The 22792-nt window shown below is 45.2% G+C and overlaps 1 protein-coding gene across 2 annotated transcripts in view; it reads right to left on the bottom strand.

Annotated features, from left to right (window-relative positions):
* Window positions 1-19634: 19634 nt before the first annotated feature.
* Window positions 19635-22792, bottom strand: part of EXD2 (exonuclease 3'-5' domain containing 2) — an 11567-nt gene continuing 8409 nt past the window's right edge. For both annotated transcript variants that reach the window (XM_009279287.1, XM_009279286.2), the window contains 2 exons: window positions 22127-22483; window positions 19635-20973 (listed from right to left, as the gene is read on the bottom strand). In XM_009279287.1, coding sequence (XP_009277562.1) covers window positions 20757-20973; window positions 22127-22483 — 574 coding nt within the window. In that variant the 3' untranslated portion in view covers window positions 19635-20756. The remainder of the gene's footprint in view (window positions 20974-22126; window positions 22484-22792) is intronic.

A 22792-nucleotide genomic window follows, 5' to 3' on the forward strand; every position in this document is an offset into this window, starting at 1 on the left:
CAGCCAGAATTTGCAATGATTTCACCTCTGACTGTGGAGCTTTGCTCCAGAATCTCATCTTCCTTTTAAAAGACAGTATATTTCTAGCCTTATGTATCTACAGGGATCTCTGACAATATAAATTGTTCCAGTATAGCTATACTGTAAGCTGCAATGTTGCATACAGATACTAGAGCCAGCCCCATCAGGGTTAAGAAGAGTACCAGAAGCAGTCTGGCACAGAGATCTCTACTCAACGCAGCCTGCAACGTAGACATACAATGAATATTAACAGTGATAATACTTCACTGCTGATCTTTGCAAAAGCGTCAGCTAATTCAATAAATGCCCTAAGAGAAGCGACCCGAGAAACATGATAAACTAAACAAATCAAGATTATACAAACCTCACAGCAGAATTATGGGGTCTTACCACCACACTTGTTCTTTTTCAGTTTCCTCTATAGCTGTTACTTCCATGTTAGAGATATTAAGTCTTTTCTTATTTTGTGAAAAACTTTGTACAGTTTTGGACAGTGGAATAATATAAGGGACCCCTTGACAATCCAGGTGGCTGATTCTTTAACATAAGCATAAGCTAAGTATTTGGTGAGTAATCTAGATACAGAAATGGGAGGGAGGAACACGACCAGCTACATGGAAGAAGTTTACGTGGGGGGTTAAGAATCTTATTTTCTTTATAATCAACAAGGCCTTAATCTGCATCATCTTTGATGGAAAGAGATCTGCTAGAACCATGAATATTAAAAAGTGCATTTGAGAGGCCAGTTTTGTGTCTTTGGCTGACAGTCTTGGTAAAAACATCTAGGAGAGCAGATCTGGTGTCCCAAATTGCCCAGATAAAATTAAGATGATCTTTGTTGCAGGTGAAGAAGAGACAAGCATCATCCAGATTTGTCTTCAAAAAATTGAAGTGTGGCTGCTTTATAGTTACAGTGAGACAAAGTGCATGCTTTCGCAGTCATCTGACATAAAACGTAGCTGAGCTTTCAACTATGAAACATCTGGAGAACGCCAAAAGGTTTTTCTCAGCACTACTCTGATCTGAGAAATCAGGTCCGCTGTATTTGTGGCCCCCAGGCATGGAAGTGCCATCTGAAACATGAACATAAGGTCTGTCTAGACTCTGGAAACAGTTTGAACAAAGTCATCCAGAGTTTAGCTAAGAACATTTAAAGAAAATTAGCATTAGGGTTCAGGGGCTGGAGCAGGTCATGCTCCAGAGAGAAATGAGTGGCATGTTATCCTGCTGGGACAAGAGGACTTGCTCAGGGAGAGGCAGCTCTGCTTGCCAACAGCTGGCCAGGAGCTGAGCTGCACCTTGCAAGAAAGTATTGTGCACCCAGCTGGGGTCCTGCCTCCTTGCTGCAAGTGCTACAGACTGAAGATCCAGAAAATCATGTATTTTAAAGCCACAAGGGACAAGGACATAAACACAGCTTAGCTGCCTATAGCCCTCCAGCTGTTGGAGTTCCTTCTTTTAATTCTCACTCTAAAGCCCATCCGTACACACACCTGAGACAGCACTAGTACTTTTTTTTTTAACTAGGAGCCATGACAGGCTTAGCTAAGTTATGCAAGGGAAGAGCAGCCTCAGTTCAGGGATTTTTCACAAGACCACTCCTCAGAGAGATCCTTCTGCATGGGCAGAGCAGGGTGCCTGGGAGAAGATGAGACATCTCAGGCTAAGCCTGTCATGGCTCCTAGTTAAGTTATGCAAGGGAAGAGCAGCCTCAGTTCAGGGATTTTTCGCGAGACCACTCCTCAGAGAGATCCTTCTGCATGGGCAGAGCAGGGTGCCTGGGAGAAGATGAGACATCTCAGGATGGTTTTCTCTGAACTTGCTGCCACCAAGTGGCTCCTTCCTCCTCCTCTGGCCCATCCCTGGGCTGGACACTCACCCTCCCTAATGAAGCTCCTGGTCTTTTCCCAAGCAAGTCAATGGTCTGCTTCCAGGTGAGGAATAGGTGGGTAGGAGTGGGTGAAAGCAATTTACCTATTGAAGGGAGAGGACTCGGAGCTCATCCCTGATTTCAATTCAGGGAAAACTGCAGGAAAAGGAGGGAGAAGGGGAAGTGTCTGTCCCAATGGGCAGAAAGAGCTGAAGTCCTTTCCCCATAACGGATTTAAAGGCCCCTCTGATGACCATAGCATCTCACCATGCTCTTCACCCAGATCCAAATCATACCCCTGTAAACCTCCAAGACATGTTTACCCATACCATAATGCCAAGATGGCAAAGCGTGTGCCACCGTCCTCCACCACATAGTTGTTGAAAAGAAAAAGAAAAATGTTATCTGCATTACTCATCTACATTGGCCAAATTCCTAAACTGCCTGAAATACTCTCCTTGTCTGAAAAAGCTTTCATGCTGGTCAGAGGGCATGGGTTTCTGAAAATCCGTGTTGCTGTGCCTCAGGTCATATATCACCCTCCACATCCTTGGCCTCAGTCACCACTAGGAAACTGCAAGGTGTGCCAGAAGTCCAACAGCTTGTCTTGATCATGCCCTGCCTAGAGCTAGATACTGCTCAGGCAGTCTCCAGCCCTTCACCACAAACGCCACGGCCACGGGTACCATAGAAAGCCCAGACAGACAAATCAGTCCTCCGGGAGCAGCTCCATCCTTAATTTATCCTGATGCCCAACTGGAATAGGCCCAGAGTGCGGATGCCAATTATTTCTGCGTTTAACAGAAGATAAGCTGCCTAGGGTGGCGTATATGTTGACCAGGACAGAAATACCTTCTGGCTCATTGTTTCTGGCCAGCGTGCAAACAGTAAGGTGGTGGAGGGGAATGACTCAGGGCCAAGTTAAGGCAAATAGCATATAGTTAACTGGGAACTAGGATTTCAGTTGCTTTAAATTGTACAGTTAAACATTGTCTTAAGTGCTATTTAAGGTCACTATAACCTTAACGTTATTTTCATAAGCATGTTTCTTAATGAAAATGAGAGCATAGAGAAGAATTCCCAATAAGCTGTAATCAACAGTTCCACATTGCACTTGTGTTCTTCAAGTATGAAGAGAAAAACATCTGCTGAAAGGCAAACAGCAGCAAGATGAATCTCCTTTGACAGCACGGAGGAGCCAGGAAAGTCTTCAGAGATGGTTAGCCAGGATTCAGGATGCCCCCACTCTCCCTTGGGAGATTAACCCTCTCTGAGCCAGGTAACCCACCTGTCTGCCACTGCAAGACTAGGTGCAGCCTTAGTGAGGAGTGGAGTTATGGCAGAATCAGGCAGGAGCTATCACCAGCACCGAAAAATGCTCTAGATTCATGTAGCCATAGTGCAATCTTTTAAATGTGTAGAAACAGAATAAATGTTTAGTAATAATTACCTATTAATACAACTTATTAACTCGAAGATCCACTTATAATCAACCTGATTCATTTTATCAGCCTGATATAAATTTTTGCTCTCCCTCCTACCACTTTTCTTATCTCCTTTTCTCACCCCAAATCATTTGCTTCTCTTCCTTGCTGCATCTTTTCTAGGACATGGATTTATTTCCCACCTTTATGGTAAAGCACGTAGGACTTTTTCTGCTGCTCAGAATTAATTAACAATAAAATCTTTTTATTACAATCTGACGACAATTTGCTCTCCTTTATTGGCAGCCCATCACAGCGCCGACTGTGACCTGAACTGCAATTTAATCCTCATAGAAATTCAAAGCTTTTACAGCTCAGTGTAGCTACCAGGTTAGTGCTCATAACAGTCCTCTTGGCTGCAAAGCAGAAGCAGCTTGAAATGCTCATCTGGCAAAGTGATGAAACTCCTGTCTTCTACTACAGAAGAATTCCATGTGAAAACACGACAATCTGGGAAATAATCTGTGAAAAATATCCTACCCGGTTTCTCACACATCCCATAAGAGGGGCTTGCACCCTGCACAGCAGACTGGGTTTGAGTTGAATGCGATGAAAAATGCTTAACTTTCCTAAAAGTCACAGCAATGTATTTATTTTTGAAGCTCTACCACTCAAAATAGCCTAGACAATTAATGGAAAACTTTCCAAAACATTCCAGCCCTGGCATTAAGTGTGAAAAACTCCAAGCTGAGGGGAGCCCAGAAATAGGAGCCACAGATCTGTCAACCCCAGAGGTACTGCAGTGCCCCCATGGCGAGGCTGATCCCGTAATCTCTGCCTGCTGGGATTGAGATCTGTCTCCAGGCGGCAACTGGAGAGTATAAAAAAGCCAGGAAAGATTTTGGAGTCCAGAGGACATCAGGCATCCCTGTAATGTCAGGAGCAAGATCCAGGCAGATCAACATGATGCTAAAGATTTATCAGTTTCTACCTTTTCCATCTGCATTGTACTGGAACATCTTTACTCCCAGGGAGGTGGGAGAAGGGGACTTCAAGGATGGCAAGAATATTCATTGAAGTGATAGCCCCGGTGGAACCGTAACCAATAAAAACTGCTGGCCTGCAGCAGGCCAGCAAGTAGTTATGTCACCAGTTCTGATTTAAGAATAAGGTACACAGTCTGAGCCTGGCAGCGTCCCTTTCCATTGCTAAGCTTTCACAAACGTGCCACTAACTTATTTTGAAGCTCTTGCAGAAACAGAGTTGCTGCCTTCTCATGACTTTATAAAAAGTCATGCAGCGTGGGAACCCCTTGCGCTGGGATCATGCAGGTCCAATTGTTTTGGATGAGAAACCCTCAGCAGTGACAGCTCTGCCTGGCAAGACTTGGCAATTAAATCCCTGCACAACTCCAGCCCCCCCGCCTCTGCTGGCAGTGGGACAGGTCAGCAGCCTGCGTGTGACATACCCACCCCTCCTCACTCAGCCCTTCTCATTCATTTTGTCGGGGTTTCGGTATTAGCATTCAGTGTTTCTCTCCCACGTTGGGGTTAAGCACCAAGGCAGTGCAGGGTGATGAGAAAGTCAGGTTGACCTGCGCCACATTGCAACCCAGAATTAATGAAGCACAAAAAATACGACGACAGTCAGGGTGGTGCGAGAAGCACTGGCAGGAACCACTTCCCTGAAGGCAGCTGGGATCTCAGTGCAGGTGCACATAACCTCCTTGGCAGCAGGCCTGACTTAGACTGATGCTGGGAGCACTTGGCTCCAGCTGAAGGTGATGAGGGTTTGAGGACATTTGCTTTAGGGAACCGAGTTCACATCATCCCCATTTCGTACCTCCGCACTTGCAGGCCCTTTCCAGCCCCGAGTCCTGTAGCAGGCACATGGGCACCCTGATTTGCTGATCAGGTCCCACAGAATGAAAGGAGATTTGGAGGTGCAAGCCTGAGGGCAGGTTTTCCTCCAAAGCTCCTCAGTGCTGGTACCCGAGCTGACAGCCTCACCATGAACATACCTGACAGTGGGGGCTATCTATTACAAAACATCCCAAAGGACTGTTAGAAAACGTAGCATTTGGGACATAGTTAGCAAGAACATAAGTTACACTTTACCGAGTGAAACCAATGGTTCATTTCACCCTATCACCCTGTCTCCAGCAGTGGTCGGAAGAGATGCTGTATAGAGAGAGCTTATAAACCTGGCCCCTTCCTGCAGTCCATGCCTCTCATATTCCCTGGGATACCTGCCCCTCTTGTACAGGGTGCTGGAGGATACAGTCCTGCTATTCCCCATAGGATCTGTTTATGGCAACAGAGTCTATAAATTTACATAATCACCTTCTTAACCTGTTAACAGCATGTGTTTCCACCACCTCCTGTGACAGCAAGGTCCAATACTTCACTACTCACTGTGCAACAATGCTTTATCTTTTACCTGTTGCAAAAGAACCTTCTACACGCTCCACCAAGTGCCCCCTGGTCCCAGAGCAGTGGGGCTTGGAGCATGGCAGTTCTCCGTCCACCCTATCCACTGCCTCCATGATTTGTCCTCTCAGCCAGCCTTCCCCAAATGGAAGAGTCCCAGACTTTTTGTCTCTCTTTGAAAGGCAAGGTGCTTCATCATTAGGAAGCCATTTTTATAACATGCACTGTATAATAAAGAAATGTAATAGAGATTACATTTGTAATAGTAATAGGGAAGGTCAGATTCATATTCTTTAAGTATTCACATTTTAGGACAAACATTTCCCCCCCCGCAAAGGTGAATGCTTTATAAGCGCTGAACAAAAAGACCTCCACCACTTTTGCATAGGAGAGGGGATGGGAATTAAGAAGTAAGAAATTTCACTATTTAAAAAATGACTCCTCATTTTTGCTCGTAATTGTCTCCAATACCCAAATGCAAGGCTTGGCAATGAAGAGCTGTCACTGTGGGAGCACAGCAGCCAGAAAAAGGAGTGAGAAATGGGAAAAACTGCTTAAGCCACTGTGAGTAGAAGTGGTACTCTTTCATTTGAATGCTTGCGTGTCTGCAGAGATGCTCAGCACATCACTGCAGCATTTTCACATGCAGAGATACATCCTTGCATGCATATACACGCGTGCACATGTGTTTCACATACTTAGATTAGTTTCAAGTCTAACTCGAGTTTACAGCAGGCACTACTTTCTCGGATGCTGGCTGAAGACAATGAAAATATCCCCCACAAGAGCTAAGAGCCATCGCAAGCCTGACCATTTCTGTTTGAAGGTCACAAAAAGATCAAAGAAATGTGCCATCTCTAGCAAATATATAACTACTTGCGTGTGTAATTCCTCTACAAATGTGTCCGCTGCAGCATACCTTTTTCTGCAGAAAGAGGATGAAAAAGCCTATGTGCAACAATTGTGTTGCTTAATGGCATACTAAAGAACACTTACAGGTTATTTCAGTGCATTAAAATCTATATAGACAAAAATAACCATATCGATAGGCCCAAGTTTCAAAGCCCCATATACAGCTGGGTGCAATCTCAGCCTGCAGACGGTTACGCTACCATGCATCAGTGCAGTACCAGCCTTTCATGCTCCATAGCCTGGCTTTTTCCTGCTCCAAGCAGCCAGCTCAAGCCAGGCAGGCTCTGTCCGAGCTCCAACCCAGGGCAAGCTCAGGCCCCACCATCGCAGCACCGCAAACACACACTGGGCTCTTACACACCACGTTCCTGCCCTGACTGGGCGGCAGCAGCAGCCCCTGTACCTGTGTCTCCAGGAATGGTAGTCAGCTCTTCCCTACCTAGCACCCCCCGGAGCAGCTAAGGGCAGCAGGCACAGAGCAAGGGAGGAAGGAGGTACCAGGTTCCCTTCATGATCAGGTCTGGGGAGGAGCTCGCTGGGAGGACAGCTGTGTCTCGTAGGGCTGTTTGGTCCCTGCCAAGCTCTGAAGGACAGATTTGCTCTGACAGGGTTCCAGCCCTTAGGGACTTCTGCAACCCTCCCAAGATAATCCAGGATAAAATAGATTTTAAATAGATTTTATCTATTTTATTTTTTATTTTATTTTATCTCTTCTGCTCTCCAAACTTCACATACTCATTCGAGTCTGAAGGCTGTTCTACAAGCAGCCTCATTGTGTTTGGGATTTGCTCTGTCCAAAAATGGGCGGCTGCTCTGACCTCAGTGGTGGCAGCTGCGCCCTCCAAGCTCTGGCCCACCTGAGGCCACTCTTGCCACCCCTCTGAAAGTCAGCTTTGAAGCCTAACTTAAAAACTCAGTTCCCACATCTAGGCTTTACAGCATCTCCCAAGGCATTTCTTTCTCTTCCGGTGTTTGCAGTGAGACCAAGACCCAGATTTAAGATGGCTGGTTGCTCAAAAGCAGAGATCCAATGTCATTAGACTCTGCTCCGAGCAGTGGTGCCAAGGAGAAGAGCCACATTTCATACCTCCCAGCTGGGCAGAGCATGCTGCAGCTACTTATTTTCAAGGAATGGCCTGAGATTAAGCCCTTCTGGTATTTGCAAGGAAAAACCTGCTTCTTATTCTTACAGCATATAAATAACGATGTTTCTTTAAAAAGGAAAAATGGGAAGAGATGGAGGAAAAATGAAACACGGACATTTCCAGTGGGTGGGAAAGGAGGCTCGTTCTGTTTCTCGGAAACTACCCTTGTAAATTGTCATTTTTGGGGTGTTTTACAACAAAAGCATCTGTAAATCAGAAAGCCAGCTGCTCTCCCCTCCTTTGCCAGCTCTTCTTTTTATTGCAGAGGAGCTAATACTCTAAAACTGGGCCTGCCAGCTATAAACTTAGCAGGGCATTGCAGGAGTTTGGATTTGGGACTGAAGAGGGTATGGTTTCACTCAGTACAGAGGCAGGGGTCAGACGTGAAGGTAGAATTGAGATTTCAAAGAGATGAAGCTTTCCTCCATGTGAGGGATGTGGAGAGATGGTCAAACGTGAGGTGTCGGCACCCGTGAGTCACTCTGGTTTGGGAGCGTACCTGCATCTTTCCCATGGACTTTAACTCGCTGGAAAGAAGCAGCTCAGTCAGCTGTACCTGGGGGGGTTACGTGTTTCATCCATAGGCAGACCTATCCCTGTATTTTAGTCCACTCATCACATCCCATACACAAGTTTATTGTGAATCCTCTCAGGCCTGGCTCTTTACATATCCAAGGGGAGGGACAATGCTTGCACAGTGACCAAGCAGAGAAGGACTGTGCATTACTGTAATGCAACATGCAAGAGCCAGCTTGAAATACTTCGCCCCAGCGAGCCTCAATCTCCTCAGTCTCTCTTTTCACTGAGAGAGATCAGCCCTCAAATAGGCAAACGTTCCCTTTAATAACATATAAAGAAATAAAAAGGAATTATTTAAAAGGATGCTGCCAGCCACATACAGGTGAAAGCTATCTCATTAACACAGGCAGGCCCCTGAGAGCAGCCCAGGGAGCTCCATCACCATCACCGGGTGCTCTCCCCTCCGGCAGGGGAAGCCCACGTCCCCAGGGTGGAGCAGGGTGAGCCCACAGCACGGGGCAGAGGATCGCTTTGAAGGACAGGGGCAGCAGTTCTCAGCCTGGCCTGGACCAGGTTCCCTTCTCAGATCCTCTGCCAGGAGCATCCCAAAATGTTTGTTGTCTGTTCCAGTGGTGCTTCAGAAGATGGACCCTGCGTGGTGCACCAATAATTGCCCCGGCTTTAGCTGTCTGTCTCTGAGGACACATCACTGCAAATGGCCCACCAAGTGGAAAACTGGAGCTGGAGGGACAGCGCAGGCAGGCTGGTGACGGCTGCTGGCTGCCCCTTATGCACAGCCAGCGACCTGCTCCAGCGTGGCCGTGTCAGCTTCTGTGCGGCTGACTTTGTTCCTCCAGATCTGGGCTGAATGCCATTTTCCCTACAGCAGCTTAAAGGATAATTTAAGTGAGTTCAAGCCTCTTGCTTTAAGCTATGTCTTAAATTGATTTGAAAGCATCAGACGAAACCAGCTTAAAGGCTGCCCTGTGACTGAAATGAGTACAGATTTGTGTGGCCATGATCTCACCGCTGCCCTTGCAGCCTTAGCGTTCACCTGAACCTGGAGGTGGCCTTCGGTGATCTGTGACCAGCTCACACAGTGATGAAGCGCAAAATTCTATGGGACAAATCCATCTTGTGCATCCCCCTGCAGAGCAGAGGTGAGACGCTGTCAGAAACACATGGGTTTTCTTCAGCAGGTTGTACGTGCACCAGACATGGGAGAGCAGTGAGGAAGGAGTGCAACACGGACAAGATGCACCGAGTTAAAAACAAACAGATGGAGAAGGATGGAGGTTTGCAGAACAAGACAGAGGATGACAACCACACTCAGGAAAGGAAAAACCCCAATCTTTAATGGGCAAGGAGAAGCAAACGCTCCACTTCTTCCCATCTCCCTCCTCCTGGCTTCTTCTCCTTCAGGCTCTTTGTAGCGCCTGGATCAAAAAAACAGAGCTAAGAATAAGCAGTGTGAGAGTGTAATCAACAACAAAGGAAGAGAAGCGTTTTCTGCTCGCTAGCAGAAAACTAGCCCTGTCATTAAATAACACAGGTTGACAGCCTTCTGTGATGTGAGGAAGTGGGAAATGAAAGGTCTGAGCCAGTAAAGTTGAGGATAACAAATGGGAATCACAATGAAAAATGTCTGACGGATCTGGAAATTAAAGTCCAACCTCCCAGAGTCTCAGAGGGAGCCGCAACAAGAGACCGCTCACCAGAGGAGCAATTTTGGGGAATGCCAGGAATTCCTTGGCCGGGTGTCCCATGCATTGCAAGGAAAAGCCAGGAGGCTGTTCCTCTCACGGGCACACTCAGCACTGCCCTGGCTGCTTTGGGACAAGCCTGCTGGAAAAAGAAAAGAGCACAATTAGCGGAGAGAGTGAAATTAGGTGTACGGTAAGGAAGAAGAGGGATAACAGAAGGTGGATTGCTCATACCGCAGATGAGGCAGGACAAAACTGAAGGTTGGTGAGTCTGGGGTACTGTGGGAGAGGAATAAGGATGACAGAAGATCTGGCTATTATCCGGGGTGCCATTATCACCATACCCATCTAAAAAACTTGTTGTTTTAAATCACCTGCAGCGGAAATTATTTGTGATGGTATCAGACCATTAGGTCATTGCCCATTCATCATGAACTGGGGCTCACCCAAATTCCCATGCATAGTTAGGCCGCTGGCCACTACAGTATAAATAACAAACTTGCAGTTCATTTTTGGCTCAGATGCATTTCTTTCATTAATAAAACAGTGGAACCAGTGACCTGGTGCTGCCTTCCATGGATTGAACTGAGGCAGACTCTGCACATTGATCCAGGTGCCCATTTTTTGCCCCTAGACCGAGCAGAAGTCAATAAATGTGCTACAGCCATTCCACTGAGATTTAGAAGGGTTTGCAGGTACTTCTGATTTTGTGCCTCTGCTGATTTTGTCATTTCTTGACCTCAGCCCATGTGTCATGCTTGCTGTGGATTTACTGAAGTCAGGAGTTCACAGCTTCGACAGTGAGATTCAGAAGATAGTTTATGGATGTCAGGGAGGTCAGAAATGAAGTGGGACAGACACACACACACCTTAAGAAAAGCACTTTCCTCCCCTCTCTGAAGAGTGATCAGCTGCAGCATTGAAAATCTTGTTCAGCAGCTTAAAATGCCCCAGTCTCACTCTGGTTTTGTGTTGGTTTTTTTTCCCCAAAAAAACTATTTTTCTGCATTTGGGAACCATTTTTTCCAGCACTGTTATACCACTTCCAGCTACGCTGTGCTTGAGGTGCAATGCCCTACCACCACCCCACCTGCTGAATATGAGCTCAGCTACTGGGGCACCATCGGCCCTTTCTATGGATTTGAGATTTTAGAAATTACAAGAACAGACTTCCCCACGGGAGCTGTCTGAAGGAGCAGTGATGCATTTCCTACATTTGTCATGTGTGTTTTGGGTCTTCTTGATGGGAAATTAACAGGGAACAGGAGCAAAAGGTGAAATCGTGAGGTCCGTAATGACTGAAGTGAGAGGCGGAGGAGCTCCGTTCCCCAGGACTGCCTCTTACTCCTTTGCTCCTGAGGCAGGCTGGCCCCCAGTACTGTGACAACCTCCCACCTTGGCTCAGCGTCACTTCGGTGCCCAGTTCCTCAGCAGGCTCCTTTGTACAAGTCTGCTGGGTCGCAGCAGGGGTCCAGGCTGCCAGCAGTGCACAAATGCACCTAGCCAGGAGCCTGAGGCAGGGACACACAGATTTAATGCCTTTTATTCTCTGTTGATGGAAAAAATGTCATTTACTCACTACGTGTTTTCACTGTTAAAAGAAAGAGGAGCTTGTTGATACACAAGCAATACTGCTTTTATATAACTGACAGTGTTAAACCAGTGCAGCTCCCTCAGGATGGACACAGCTGCTGGAATCAAGGTGTTTAGAGCACTACATTGCCAGGGGAATGAGATATAACCACATAACAGACCTCCGCACCCCCCTTGACAGCATCAGATCAAATTTCGGTTAAGCAAAAAGACCATCCGAAAAATCCACCCCCAATCAAAACAATAATTAACGGCATGTAAGCGAGGTCTAAATTTCTGGCTATCATTACAGAGAAAGGTGCATCCAGAGGATCCTCTTCAGGCGGTCTGTAGTAGCTTACAGAATGAGTCACTTGATGCATCGCAGTGGGCATTAATAGGCATAGCTAGTAAGGACCATAGACATTTAAGTACTTCACCACTGAAGACACAGCCGTGGTGTTCCTCAAGCCTGAACAGATGATATCTGCTCATGTCTCCTTGCCACTATGGTCCATCTCCCCAACTCGCTCATCATCAAGTTACCTTACAAGGGGTTTTTTTGCACAGTGCAGCTGTAGATGGGCAAGCAGTTTCAGCAGAGGCAATAAGGACCACAAAAGCAACTTGAATTCCTTCTTCGTCCCCTCCGTGTCAAATCTGCAGGGCAGCAAAGCTAGCACACGTGTTTCTATAGGAAATAGTTTCTAGTCCTCTGCCACACATTGTAATTGGGAAACCAGATTATTTATCTCTGACACTGTTGCCCTACATCTTTTTGTGTCACTATCACCACAATCCACTGGAAAATATAGGACGAAGGGTGGAGAAGCCTTTTTTTGCCTATCAAACCAGCACACCTAGAGCACTGAAGTCTTTGGGGTTAAAATGTGCAAAATAGCTTGTGTAGCTTACCACAGGATCTGCCTGAACACCAGCACTTCATTCCACAGATGCCCTTACTATGTTTACCATTACTCCCTGTATCTCCCATCCTTAAAAGAAACAAAGAGGCAGCTAGAGAATAGAGTACTTCAAAGTTCAATCTGTGTGAAGACTTTGAAGTTCTTCCTTGTAAAATGCTCTGTTAACTAACAGACAGTCCCTCCGTGCAGGAGCCTTTCAGCCAAGCAAACTGAAGCAGTGTTGTATCAATCAGGGTCTTTCTTACCCCCCTCTCCAAACCCTAAATGCAGTTTGGGAATTCGTGTTGGTAGAAACACGTGCAGCCACTTTAGCTGACATTTTTCAGACAGCCACTCATTGAGAGTCTACTCACTGCCTGGTGTTTAGAGAGGGGAAGGTGAAATTAAATCCTGCTGACCATACAGCTCATCCCCAGCAAGGCAGGCACTGCCACATGTCTTCGTGATAGGAGACTTCCTAGAAAAAAATCTGCCTAGCTCTCCTCAAACTACCACAAGAAACATCAACCAGTTTTCACCCTGAAAATATGGAGTGTGAAAAACAAACTAGGGAGAACCAAGCTCTCCTTACTGACCACTAAATTCAGAGAAATCATCCTGAACTAACCAGACTTTGGCTTCAGTCCAGCACAGCAACTCCTACATCCTCATCCTTGCCCTCATGGATCATTTGGGGTATTTTTTTGCAGTGTGCCTAAAACACAGCACCCCATGGCTTTTGGAATTCCCTTCAAGTTGATTGTGTTTTCCAAGCTTCCCCCTTCATCTTTGTTCAGGATATAAGTATAGCTCTGTAAAGACAGAAGTGAGAAAATCATGCTGGTTTTACCGGCATGAATTTCCTATCTTGATTCCAGCACAATTTGTTTCCTTGTCCAGCAGCTCCATTTAACTTCCCAGGAGGGGGAAAAAAAAAAAAAAAAAAAAAAGGGAAAACAAACAAAAGTTCCCCCAAAAAACCTCACAGGTAATTATAGAAAAATGCAAACAAAAATTCCCCCCAAAAACCTCACAGGTAATTATAGAAAAATGAGGTTGGTGAGGTTACTGCCGTCATCGTCTTCCCTAAGTGAAGTTCTGAGATTTAAAAAATGAGCGCTGACTTGGCAAGAGAAACTTTGTTTAGGTCTGGAGGTCTGTTTTTGTCTTTCTTCTCAAGGGAGCAGGGATTTTTGGAAAGCTACTAAGTTGCATTTAAAAAAAAAAAAACAAACCCAAACAACCTCATTTGGCTCCTGTCCTTTTTCGAAGCACTTGACTGGAAGAGCAAAGCGTGGTGCTAACACATAGTGCGAGGAGTGGAGGGGAGGGAACACGTGCCAAGGTCACCTCCTCAGCAGTAGCAGTGGCAAGCTTCACAGCAGTGATACAAAACCTCCCTCTGATACAGGATACCACTCACAGCTACTTTTTAAGAGCTATAAAAATCCAGAGCAGGCACACATTAATTAAAGCAGTTCAGAGAGAAGCATGCATGTCAGTCTTGGCAGCGGGTGACTGAAGGGCACATAGCGCATATGGGAGCAGAATGCCCATGGACAGAGTTAGCTAAAATATTTCAGTTTTTATCACCTCCAGGTTTGTCAGTGGGCAGCACAGATGGTTTGCAGCTGGGGAGCCAGTCAGCATGCTTATAAGGAAGCAATGTGACCTGTGTCATGAAGCAATGCGTACCATAAGGAAGCTTTTCTTCGTGACTAGCCCAAATCTCCTTCGTTGACATTTAAGTCCATAACCTCCTATCCTAGCTAGACTAGAAAGCAGACCACGAAAATCCCCCACCTCTGCACCACATTATTTTTCTTATTTATCCCCTTGTCCCTCAGTTCTTTGTTTCCCCTAAGCTAGACAAACTCAGCTCTTCTGGGCTTTGCTCATAAGCCACATTTCCACGCTGGTGTCCCCTGCAGAACACAGGACTCACCTTCCAGAGCGGCAGGTCCTGAGCAAGAGAGGCAGTGAGGAGGACAAGGACCCATCCAGGCCTTCCTCAGCTCCTTTCCTTCCAAGGTTAGGCCAAGGCAGGCTGAGACGGTTGGAGTTATTACCCAAGTGCAAACCTGCTAGCTACGGCAATTTCTCTTCCTTGTCCCCTACTGCAGCCCGTCATGAGAAATAAGCTTTTGCTATGAACCCACTGACTAGCCACAGCTGGCGGTGAAACACATCCAACTGAAGGATGATGGCTAGCAGGAAGTCCTTCTGGTTTTAACTGGTGATTATTCCAATTGAGTGAAATAAAGATAATGCACTTTTTTAGCTCTTATATCTACCTACCTGTACTTACCCCACCTCCTGGTTTCTTTGTCCAAAGTTGCAGGAAGGCTTCCACACTGCCGGTAGCAAGAGCACCCTCCAGTATTTCACGACACACTGGAAACCTTGAAAGCAGTGGAGCAGAACTGGAGGCATGGAGCTAATGGGGCCAGAGCGCAGCAGCATTAAGAGTCCTAATGCCCATTTACAAGGCAGAGGAAAAAAAAGACACTTGGGTATTCTTGAGGGTCTAATACTCAGCACCATCTCGCGGTTGTCACCTATGGCTGTCGTGCACAGAACATGCACTTAAAGGCAGTTTTGTAACCAATTTGTCAAGAGACAGACAGTCTAGTCTGATATTTTCCAGGGCTCTGTAAGGATTTCTTAAGTTCTAATCTTACAGCTTGGACTGACTTTTTTTTCTAATGAGGGGAAAATACCTGTAAAATGGAGCTGGTCTTTCAGACATCAGCACAGCGCTTTGAGATGCGCAGCTGAACATCTAGTATTGCTACCCATATATCACAGGAGAAGCAGAGGGGGAAAGAAGAGGGTGTAACGCTTTTAAAACATACGGAAAGCATTATCCCAATAGCAAAAATCTGACATAAAACTATATACAGACTTATAGCTCAGACTTGGGGTCTCCATAGCCCTTGCTAGACAAGGAGGGATAACGATTTTTTATTCACAGTGCATTGAAAGGAGGCCCCGCTCTGATTTTCACAACTTGCCACCAGCAGTCAGTCTCTCTGCTTTTATTTACGGCTAAAAGTCCTGGACAGAGTCAGGGCACAGAGGAAAAGGGGAGAGCAATTGGCAGATCTCAGCTGATGCAAAGTACTGTTTGGCATTTTTCAAAGGACAATCAATTGGAAAGGACTTGCTGTTAATCAATGTGCAACAGATACACGTCAGATCCCCACAGAGCACACTACAACGCGAAACAGCTTCTTAGAGCAGCAGTTTTTTGTGGAGGGGGCTTGGACAGGCAGTTTTTCTCTTCAGCCTGCATTTCTGACAGCTGCCTAGTACCTTTTTCCCAGACTTGTCACATTTGTGCTGATATATAAATGTCTTCTCTTTTTTGCTCCTTAACCACTGCACAATCTTTCCAATCTTTTTTAAGCAAAGAGAGACAGAAGCCATGTTTTATATCATCTATAGCTGAAGCTGGAGTTTTTCCTGTACAAGGAAACGGTTTCTTGTTATCTGAAGATGACATCTCTATTTTACAATAAAAGCCCCCATCCTCTTTTTTTTCAGTTCTCTTTAATCCCCCATCTCAGAAACTGAACTTATCCAATAGCTTGCAAAGAAAAATAATAAAAGAAAGATGGTTTTGCTCTGTGTCCTGGCAACCAACACCACTGAGACCCCAGGTAGTATCACACTGGCTAATTCAAGACAGAAACAAGCACTGTGATAGTTAAGTGGGAAGAGAGGATGCAGCACTAACCTTGGTGCAGACAATCCGTGACACAGTTGTCTGCTGTTCATGATGGAATTCACAGTGATAGAGGAATCTGTTTTGAACATGGGAAATTATGTTCCATGCATGTTTATTTGGCTTTTTTTTTTTCCGTACTAAGCTTAACCATCTTGGCTCTCTTGCATTACCCTCTCTACCTGTAAAAGCTTTTAACAGAACTCCCTTGATGTGGTGCTAATACAAGAGGGCACACTGTGGCTCCCTTAATAACTCACAGAGAAAGCTGGATACGTCGTCTTTGCGCTTACCTCAAACTGCCTCTTCCTTTCTCCAGAACAACGTACCCCAGAGGGGGGAAAAAACCCCATACCAAAAAAACACAACAATATAGAAAAAAGAGAAAAAGCGCTTTAAAATGGCCCTTATTCCCAAAGAACATCAAGGGGATGACAGTTTATGTCAGACTGTGGGAATGAAGAAGCCCTGGATACGTCGTCTTTGCACTTACCTCAAACTGCCTCTTCCTTTCTCCAGAACAACGTACCCCTGAGGGTGGGGAAAAGCCCTTATGCCAATAACACAGCACTATGTAGAAATGAGAGAAAGGGCTTTAAAATGGCCCTTATTCCCAAAGAACATCAAGGGGATGACAGTTTATGTCAGACTGTGGGAATGAAGAAGCCAGTATAGGTCTGGACTATTGCGGAGGCCTGAAGGAGGGAGGAGATCAAGGAGCAGTGATGGGAACTGACCTACTGGTTCAGGCTGGAGGTGCCTTTAAATCAGTAGAGAACACTGCACGCTGGCAAGGGCTCCTGGTGACTCCTTATTACAGAGGCTCCCTCTGCATGTGCAAAAGGCCCAGTTCCTCAAAGGCATTTAGGCACAGGGCCAGGGCAATGAGGTACTTCTCAAGGCTAACCACGTTGACTTCACTGAAAAAAAACTACCAAAAGCATGTTACAGATAGTGCGGAGTTCAGATACTCCCTAGGGAGCCAGAGCAATAGAAATGCAACAGGAAGATAGCTTCCCATTCCCTGTCATTAGTGAATACCAAACAGAAAAAATGCAAGAAGCCCATGGGGATATGTTGTCTTCAGTCCTGTCAGTCATGGATGTGACAGCTGGGACCTTTAAAGACTGTCAAAGGAGGGAAACCAAGGCACTCCAAATGCCAAGTCTGTCAGCAGCATAATTAACATGTCATGTATGGTCTGCTCAGAAATGCAGCACTTACTGCACCTCCAACTGCCAGACTATCAAAAATGCTGCTCGGCTGGTAATTCCTGCACCTTGCAATAATGTCTAAGTTACTGCAAAGCCACGAAAAAGGCAAATTGTAGTGTTTGGGAAGACAGAAATCGGTTTGTAGCCCGTGGGGGAAGGCAAGCTAACCTACCACAGGGGCTGTTGGTACTCCCGCTCCAGAGGAGTGTCGCTGGAAACACGTACCCAGTCATATTCTTAGAAAAGCACATATGTTTCACATGGGCAAAACACCTGAAACAAAAAGGATGGAGACAAGTTCTGCTGGGAATTCATAAACCAAGACAGGTTTGGGGACCTCAGCAGCTGGGGCGTGCTCCCCACTAACCTGCAAGAACCAGTTTGAGGCAGGTGGCGTCAAGTGCCAGGTAAAAGGGAAAATTTCTCCCCCCCATCTCTGGCAGCATACCTTGGGCAAACTTAGAAACGTGAAGTGACAAGCGACGGAAAGAAAAATCCCATGTTGTGAAAGCCAGCCCACACAGAGAGGCATGGCAATTCTCACCCTCTGCAGACAAAATGGATGTGCATGGTTTAGAGCAGGAGGGTCCTAGTATAGGTAAGATACTTGGGGCAACCTAGATGAATGCTCAGGTTGAGCAAAATCTAAGTTTTTGTTTAAAAATAGGTAGATTTGTAGCCATGATGACTGACCAACATGACCAGGCCAAGGACAGCACCTGAATTGACCGAGAGCCTCAGAACAACAATTCAAGTACACCTGAGCAAACTTGCTATCGCATTGCTCAGAAGTACAGTATTGTTGCCAGCATGGGCTCTTCCACAGCTGATCTCTGACAGGCAGATCAGGGAAGGCACTGGAAAGGGAAACTCAGAGGGTGAGGTCCAGGTGTTACTGTAAGGAATGATGGACTCACAAGGACAGGGTGAGACATGGGGAAAGAAGAGAAAAAGCAGGCATGCGAAAAAGGAAAAAAGATCTTCAATAGTGCTAAGTCTGGTAAGAGAGCAAATTTTTACTGAATGTAACAATTAGCAATGAAGACATACATGAAAGTTTTATCTATAGACTGGCAGAAAATTTAAAATCATAATCATATAAAAATAATCTATTTCTGCACAGTAAATATACTGCTTCCCCTCCTCTTTCAGGTTGACTTAAAATGATGCAAGTTAAGGATATCTTACAAACAACAAAGAATCTTAGTTAAGAAAATATTTATGAAGGAAGTTTTCCTTGCAAATTTCTATTTCTGAACAAGTGATTTGGAAAAAAAAACCCACAAAACTCTTCAATGATACCACCGACTCCTTAAATTTAGAGGACCTGTAGTCCAATTCTTGTCTCAACATCATTTTCTTGTCTCAAGAAACAGAAAAGACAGCAGCCCTGTGGTCAGCCCATCGGTTCCATTAAACAAGGACAGCTTTATCAGGAGTTCCTGCATCAGAACAAAGGGAGAAAACCAAAGCAGAATGAAGTGAGATGGACACCTTCTACTCCTGATTGTTGAAAAGGAGTTTCTGAGCCATGCAAGGAGCTCTCTCCACCCTGATCAGATGGCACTAAAGATAGGAGATAGCACTATCTGAACACATGCTCAAAATGCTTTGGAGAGAAATAGTTATATCCAAGCTGCTGCTGTAGACAGGAGGTTCTTGCTGAGATTACAATCAGCTGTGTGAATGAGCACAGAGGCAGAACACATTTGGCTACAGCAGTTTTTGTTAAGACCTGTCAGTGGTACAGGAAAGGAATAAAATTGCCCTTATAATGAAAATGGTCTCATTTGCAGCTCTGTGATAAGTAGTATTTATCATGAATCTTTGATTCCTTGTGCTCAGGCTGCAGTTCCTCTGGGATGGCATTAATGTACCATTTCTCCATGGCTCCTACTTATCTCAGTCAGTCTCTCCTACAAACAGGTTTTTCACCCCTGGCCTGTGAAATCTCTTGAATTATCTGATAAGGGAGATTTTCAGCCTCGATCACAGCAGGTCCACGATTCTGCCCAAACGTTATAATAAAATATGGGTCAACTGTGCTATACGCAGTAGTGTGAAGTATGATTTCAGGGTTTTACTGAAACTTCTTTACAGAGACCTATAAAAGTTGAGCACAGCTTCATCATTCAGAAGTACACTCGTCTCACGCAATCAAAATCATTGAAAGCGATTTCACAGAAAGGGGTATGTATTTTTAAAAAGTTATATTTAACTAAGGTCTAGCATCAGGCAAAAAACATGAATATTTAAGAAAGTCAGCAGCACATTTTAAAAAACAACAGTAATAATTAGCACACACTAGCTTATATTTTCAAAGTATTTTACAAAAACATGAATTAATTAAGCCTCACAACACCCTTGTGAGATAGGTAAGTATTATTAGTCCCATTTTAGAGACAGGGAAACAGGCATGGAGAGAGTATGACCTGCTCACCATCACACACGTCAAATCCAGGAACAGAACACCAGATTTTCCAGTTTTCTGCCACACGTGGTCTGACCTCTTAAAAGATGCTGGTCTTTAAATAAAATTTGTTTCCTCTCATCCCTTTTAAGACACCTGACCCCATTTCAGTCTGATATGAAAAGGTACCCAGCAAGAGCTATTCATAATAAACAAGTGGAAGTAGGAAGTAACATTTTTTTTATAGACTGTGTGTTGCTGGAACCTGTTTAAGAAAAGACTTGACATGGTTGCTTCCATACTGCCAGAGTCAATGTTGCTTCTCATCAGGCACCTGCCACCAGCAAACTCACTGAGACCTATATGCAATGCTGATACAGCTCAGAATCTGCAAAAAAAGGTAAGGTTTCTTTGCCAGTTTCAAACAAGGAAAATCTCTCTTGCAGGGAGTATTCTCTGAGAAGAACTCATATGAGTACAACTGCACTGAAAGCAAAGACTTTTATCAGGAGACTCCCAAGGTGCAGCCAAGGGGGCAGATGTATCTGTTGGAAAACCTGGAAGTGTTCATATATTGTGCTCTGTGTTAAGAAAGATGTTCTGGAGGCATCAGCCATCCTAGGGGGTAGAAAATGACTCCATAGTAACTTTGAGAAGACAAGTTCCCTTAGCATATCACTCTTGCACTGAACTAGTCAGTGACAGACTAGGATGAAAAATTCCAAACCACTTGAAAATTCAAGTCAATGGATTTAACTCTATAAAATGCCGAATCTGGCAGATCCACTGCTGCCTGTTTGCAAACCCAGGCCCAGATGTTAGTGGAGACACAGAAATAAAAACAGTCCTTCCACCTTCAGTTATGTATGTCCATTAGACACTATCTAGAGTCCAGGAAGCTAGTCTCACGACAGCTCGATCTGAAGATTCTCCCCATACTTTCGAATCAGCTTCATGTGGTTATGGTCCACTGACCATTGCTCTGGGAGGTGCTTGGGCTGCATGCTGTCCAAGAAATGCTGCCGCCAGCGTCTCTCCAACTGCATAAGCGAGCACAGGCCTCCTTTAGCAAAACACTGCACCACCTTCAGTCCATGTGGCATGTAGCTCTCATTGCAGATCCTGCCAGGACACAAGCAGAGTTTATTTTCACACAAGCCCACTGTCAGACTCTAGACCTGTCTACAATGAACAGCAAGACACTGAAGATACTTTCAGCTGCAGACTTTAATTACAGACACATGGTAAGCTAACCAGGAGGGAGAGTTTTAAGCTTTGCTTCAATGCCAGACTGCTTTCTGGAACACAGCTACACCGGGAAGCTGGTTTCTTTGAACTGAGAAAGTGTTCTTCTTTTACAGCAATACTAAACAAAGCTTTCAAGGTCCATTACAAGCTCCTCAGGAGACAGACTGCAAATTTCTCAAGGCAAGAACCATAGGACACTCCAGAGCCCTGATCCTGCCATTGAATTCCCTGCCTGGATAGGTTCTAACATCGGCACATTACAAACAACAGTGAGCATAACAAGGAGAAAATACTGACTTCGTGCAAACAGAGACCAGATACTAGTTCAGAAAAGGTATTTGGGGAGGCTTTGAGAAAGAGGAAGATAGGAGACTTCTGATATGATTGTCTTTTAGTCTCCCTCCCTGATCTGTCCTTCAAAAGAAGCATAAAATAGTAGAGGGGAAGGTGGAGAGCAAGAACAGGAGATTGATGGAAGAGAAGGGGAAAGAGGGGAAGAAACAAGAGCTGCAGTTCACAGACCACTGCTGGGTTGAGGGGAGAAGAGGGTAAACAAAAACACAGTAAGAAATGCAGAGTGTGCTTGTCTGCTTAGAGCCTTAGGCTACAGCCCAGACAATTATCTTCTTCCTATCCTTGCCTTCTAGTTAAATGTATCAAAGTACTATAAATCCAGACTCTGCAGACTTATACAAACAATAAAGTTATGCTTTTAGAGGCTTGATTTTCCTGTGCAGATCAACTCCTAGTAGTCTCAAATTCAGACACTCCTTGACACTGTTATTTTAGGGAAGATACATCAATATCCCAAGGAGACCAGCAATGGGTTTTGTCTTATTTTCATTAAAAAGCTGGTGAGGGGGGAAGTCAGCATGTGTGATCCTCAGCCCTGCAAATCCTGTTGGATTTTCTTTTATTTTGCTGCAGTAATATTTACCCAAGGCTCTGTGTGTAGACAACTTTTTGTTGAACTTATGTGCCAACATAAATGACTAAAATGTTACATCTACTGACGGGCTTGTTATACCTGGTTTCCAGACCAGCTGCTTCCTGGAGCATCTCTGGGGTGACTGCCTCTGTGTTAAAGAAGTCCTTGATGCTTTGCAGAAGTTCTGCCCTTCGGGGGTCAGGCAGGCTGTCTGCATTCAGCAGGGCTCGGGCCCCCGAGCGCACTAGCCTGCGCAGAGGGTCCTCCAGCAGACGCACGCCTTCCTCAGAGCCAATGGGGGCACCAAACTCCTCAGCCAGCTGCTGCTTGAGATGGTTGTCGTAGTAATTGGAGATGGCATGGCAGGATGTGCAGAGTAGGAGCACGTCATGGGAGTTGTGGTCCTTCATCTGGATGGGGAAGTGTCTTCGGTATTCGTGAGGAACAATGTTCTTCCTAGGGAAGGCAAATCAGCCAGCTCATTACATTTGCCTGGAGCTGCTACTCCCCAGTTCCTCCTCTTCCTGGCCCACAAAGGGTCAACTAACACTAAAAGTCCAGGAAAACAAAGATCACCAGCGTCAGGACCCTCAGTGCAGCAATAGGTTCTGCAACTTCTTTCGATTTGTACTTCTCTCCACAGGTTTTCTGCATTTCTCTTTTTTTTCCCCTTCCAAAAATCATTGCTTTCAATTAAAAAAAAAAAAAAAAAAAAGGGATTCATACTGTAAAAAAAAAAAAAAAACAATCCACAGATAAAAACAA

This window comes from Aptenodytes forsteri, unplaced genomic scaffold (assembly GCF_000699145.1).
Source record: "Aptenodytes forsteri isolate BGI_AS27 unplaced genomic scaffold, ASM69914v1 Scaffold3, whole genome shotgun sequence".
In the NCBI taxonomy this organism is placed as follows: domain Eukaryota; kingdom Metazoa; phylum Chordata; class Aves; order Sphenisciformes; family Spheniscidae; genus Aptenodytes; species Aptenodytes forsteri.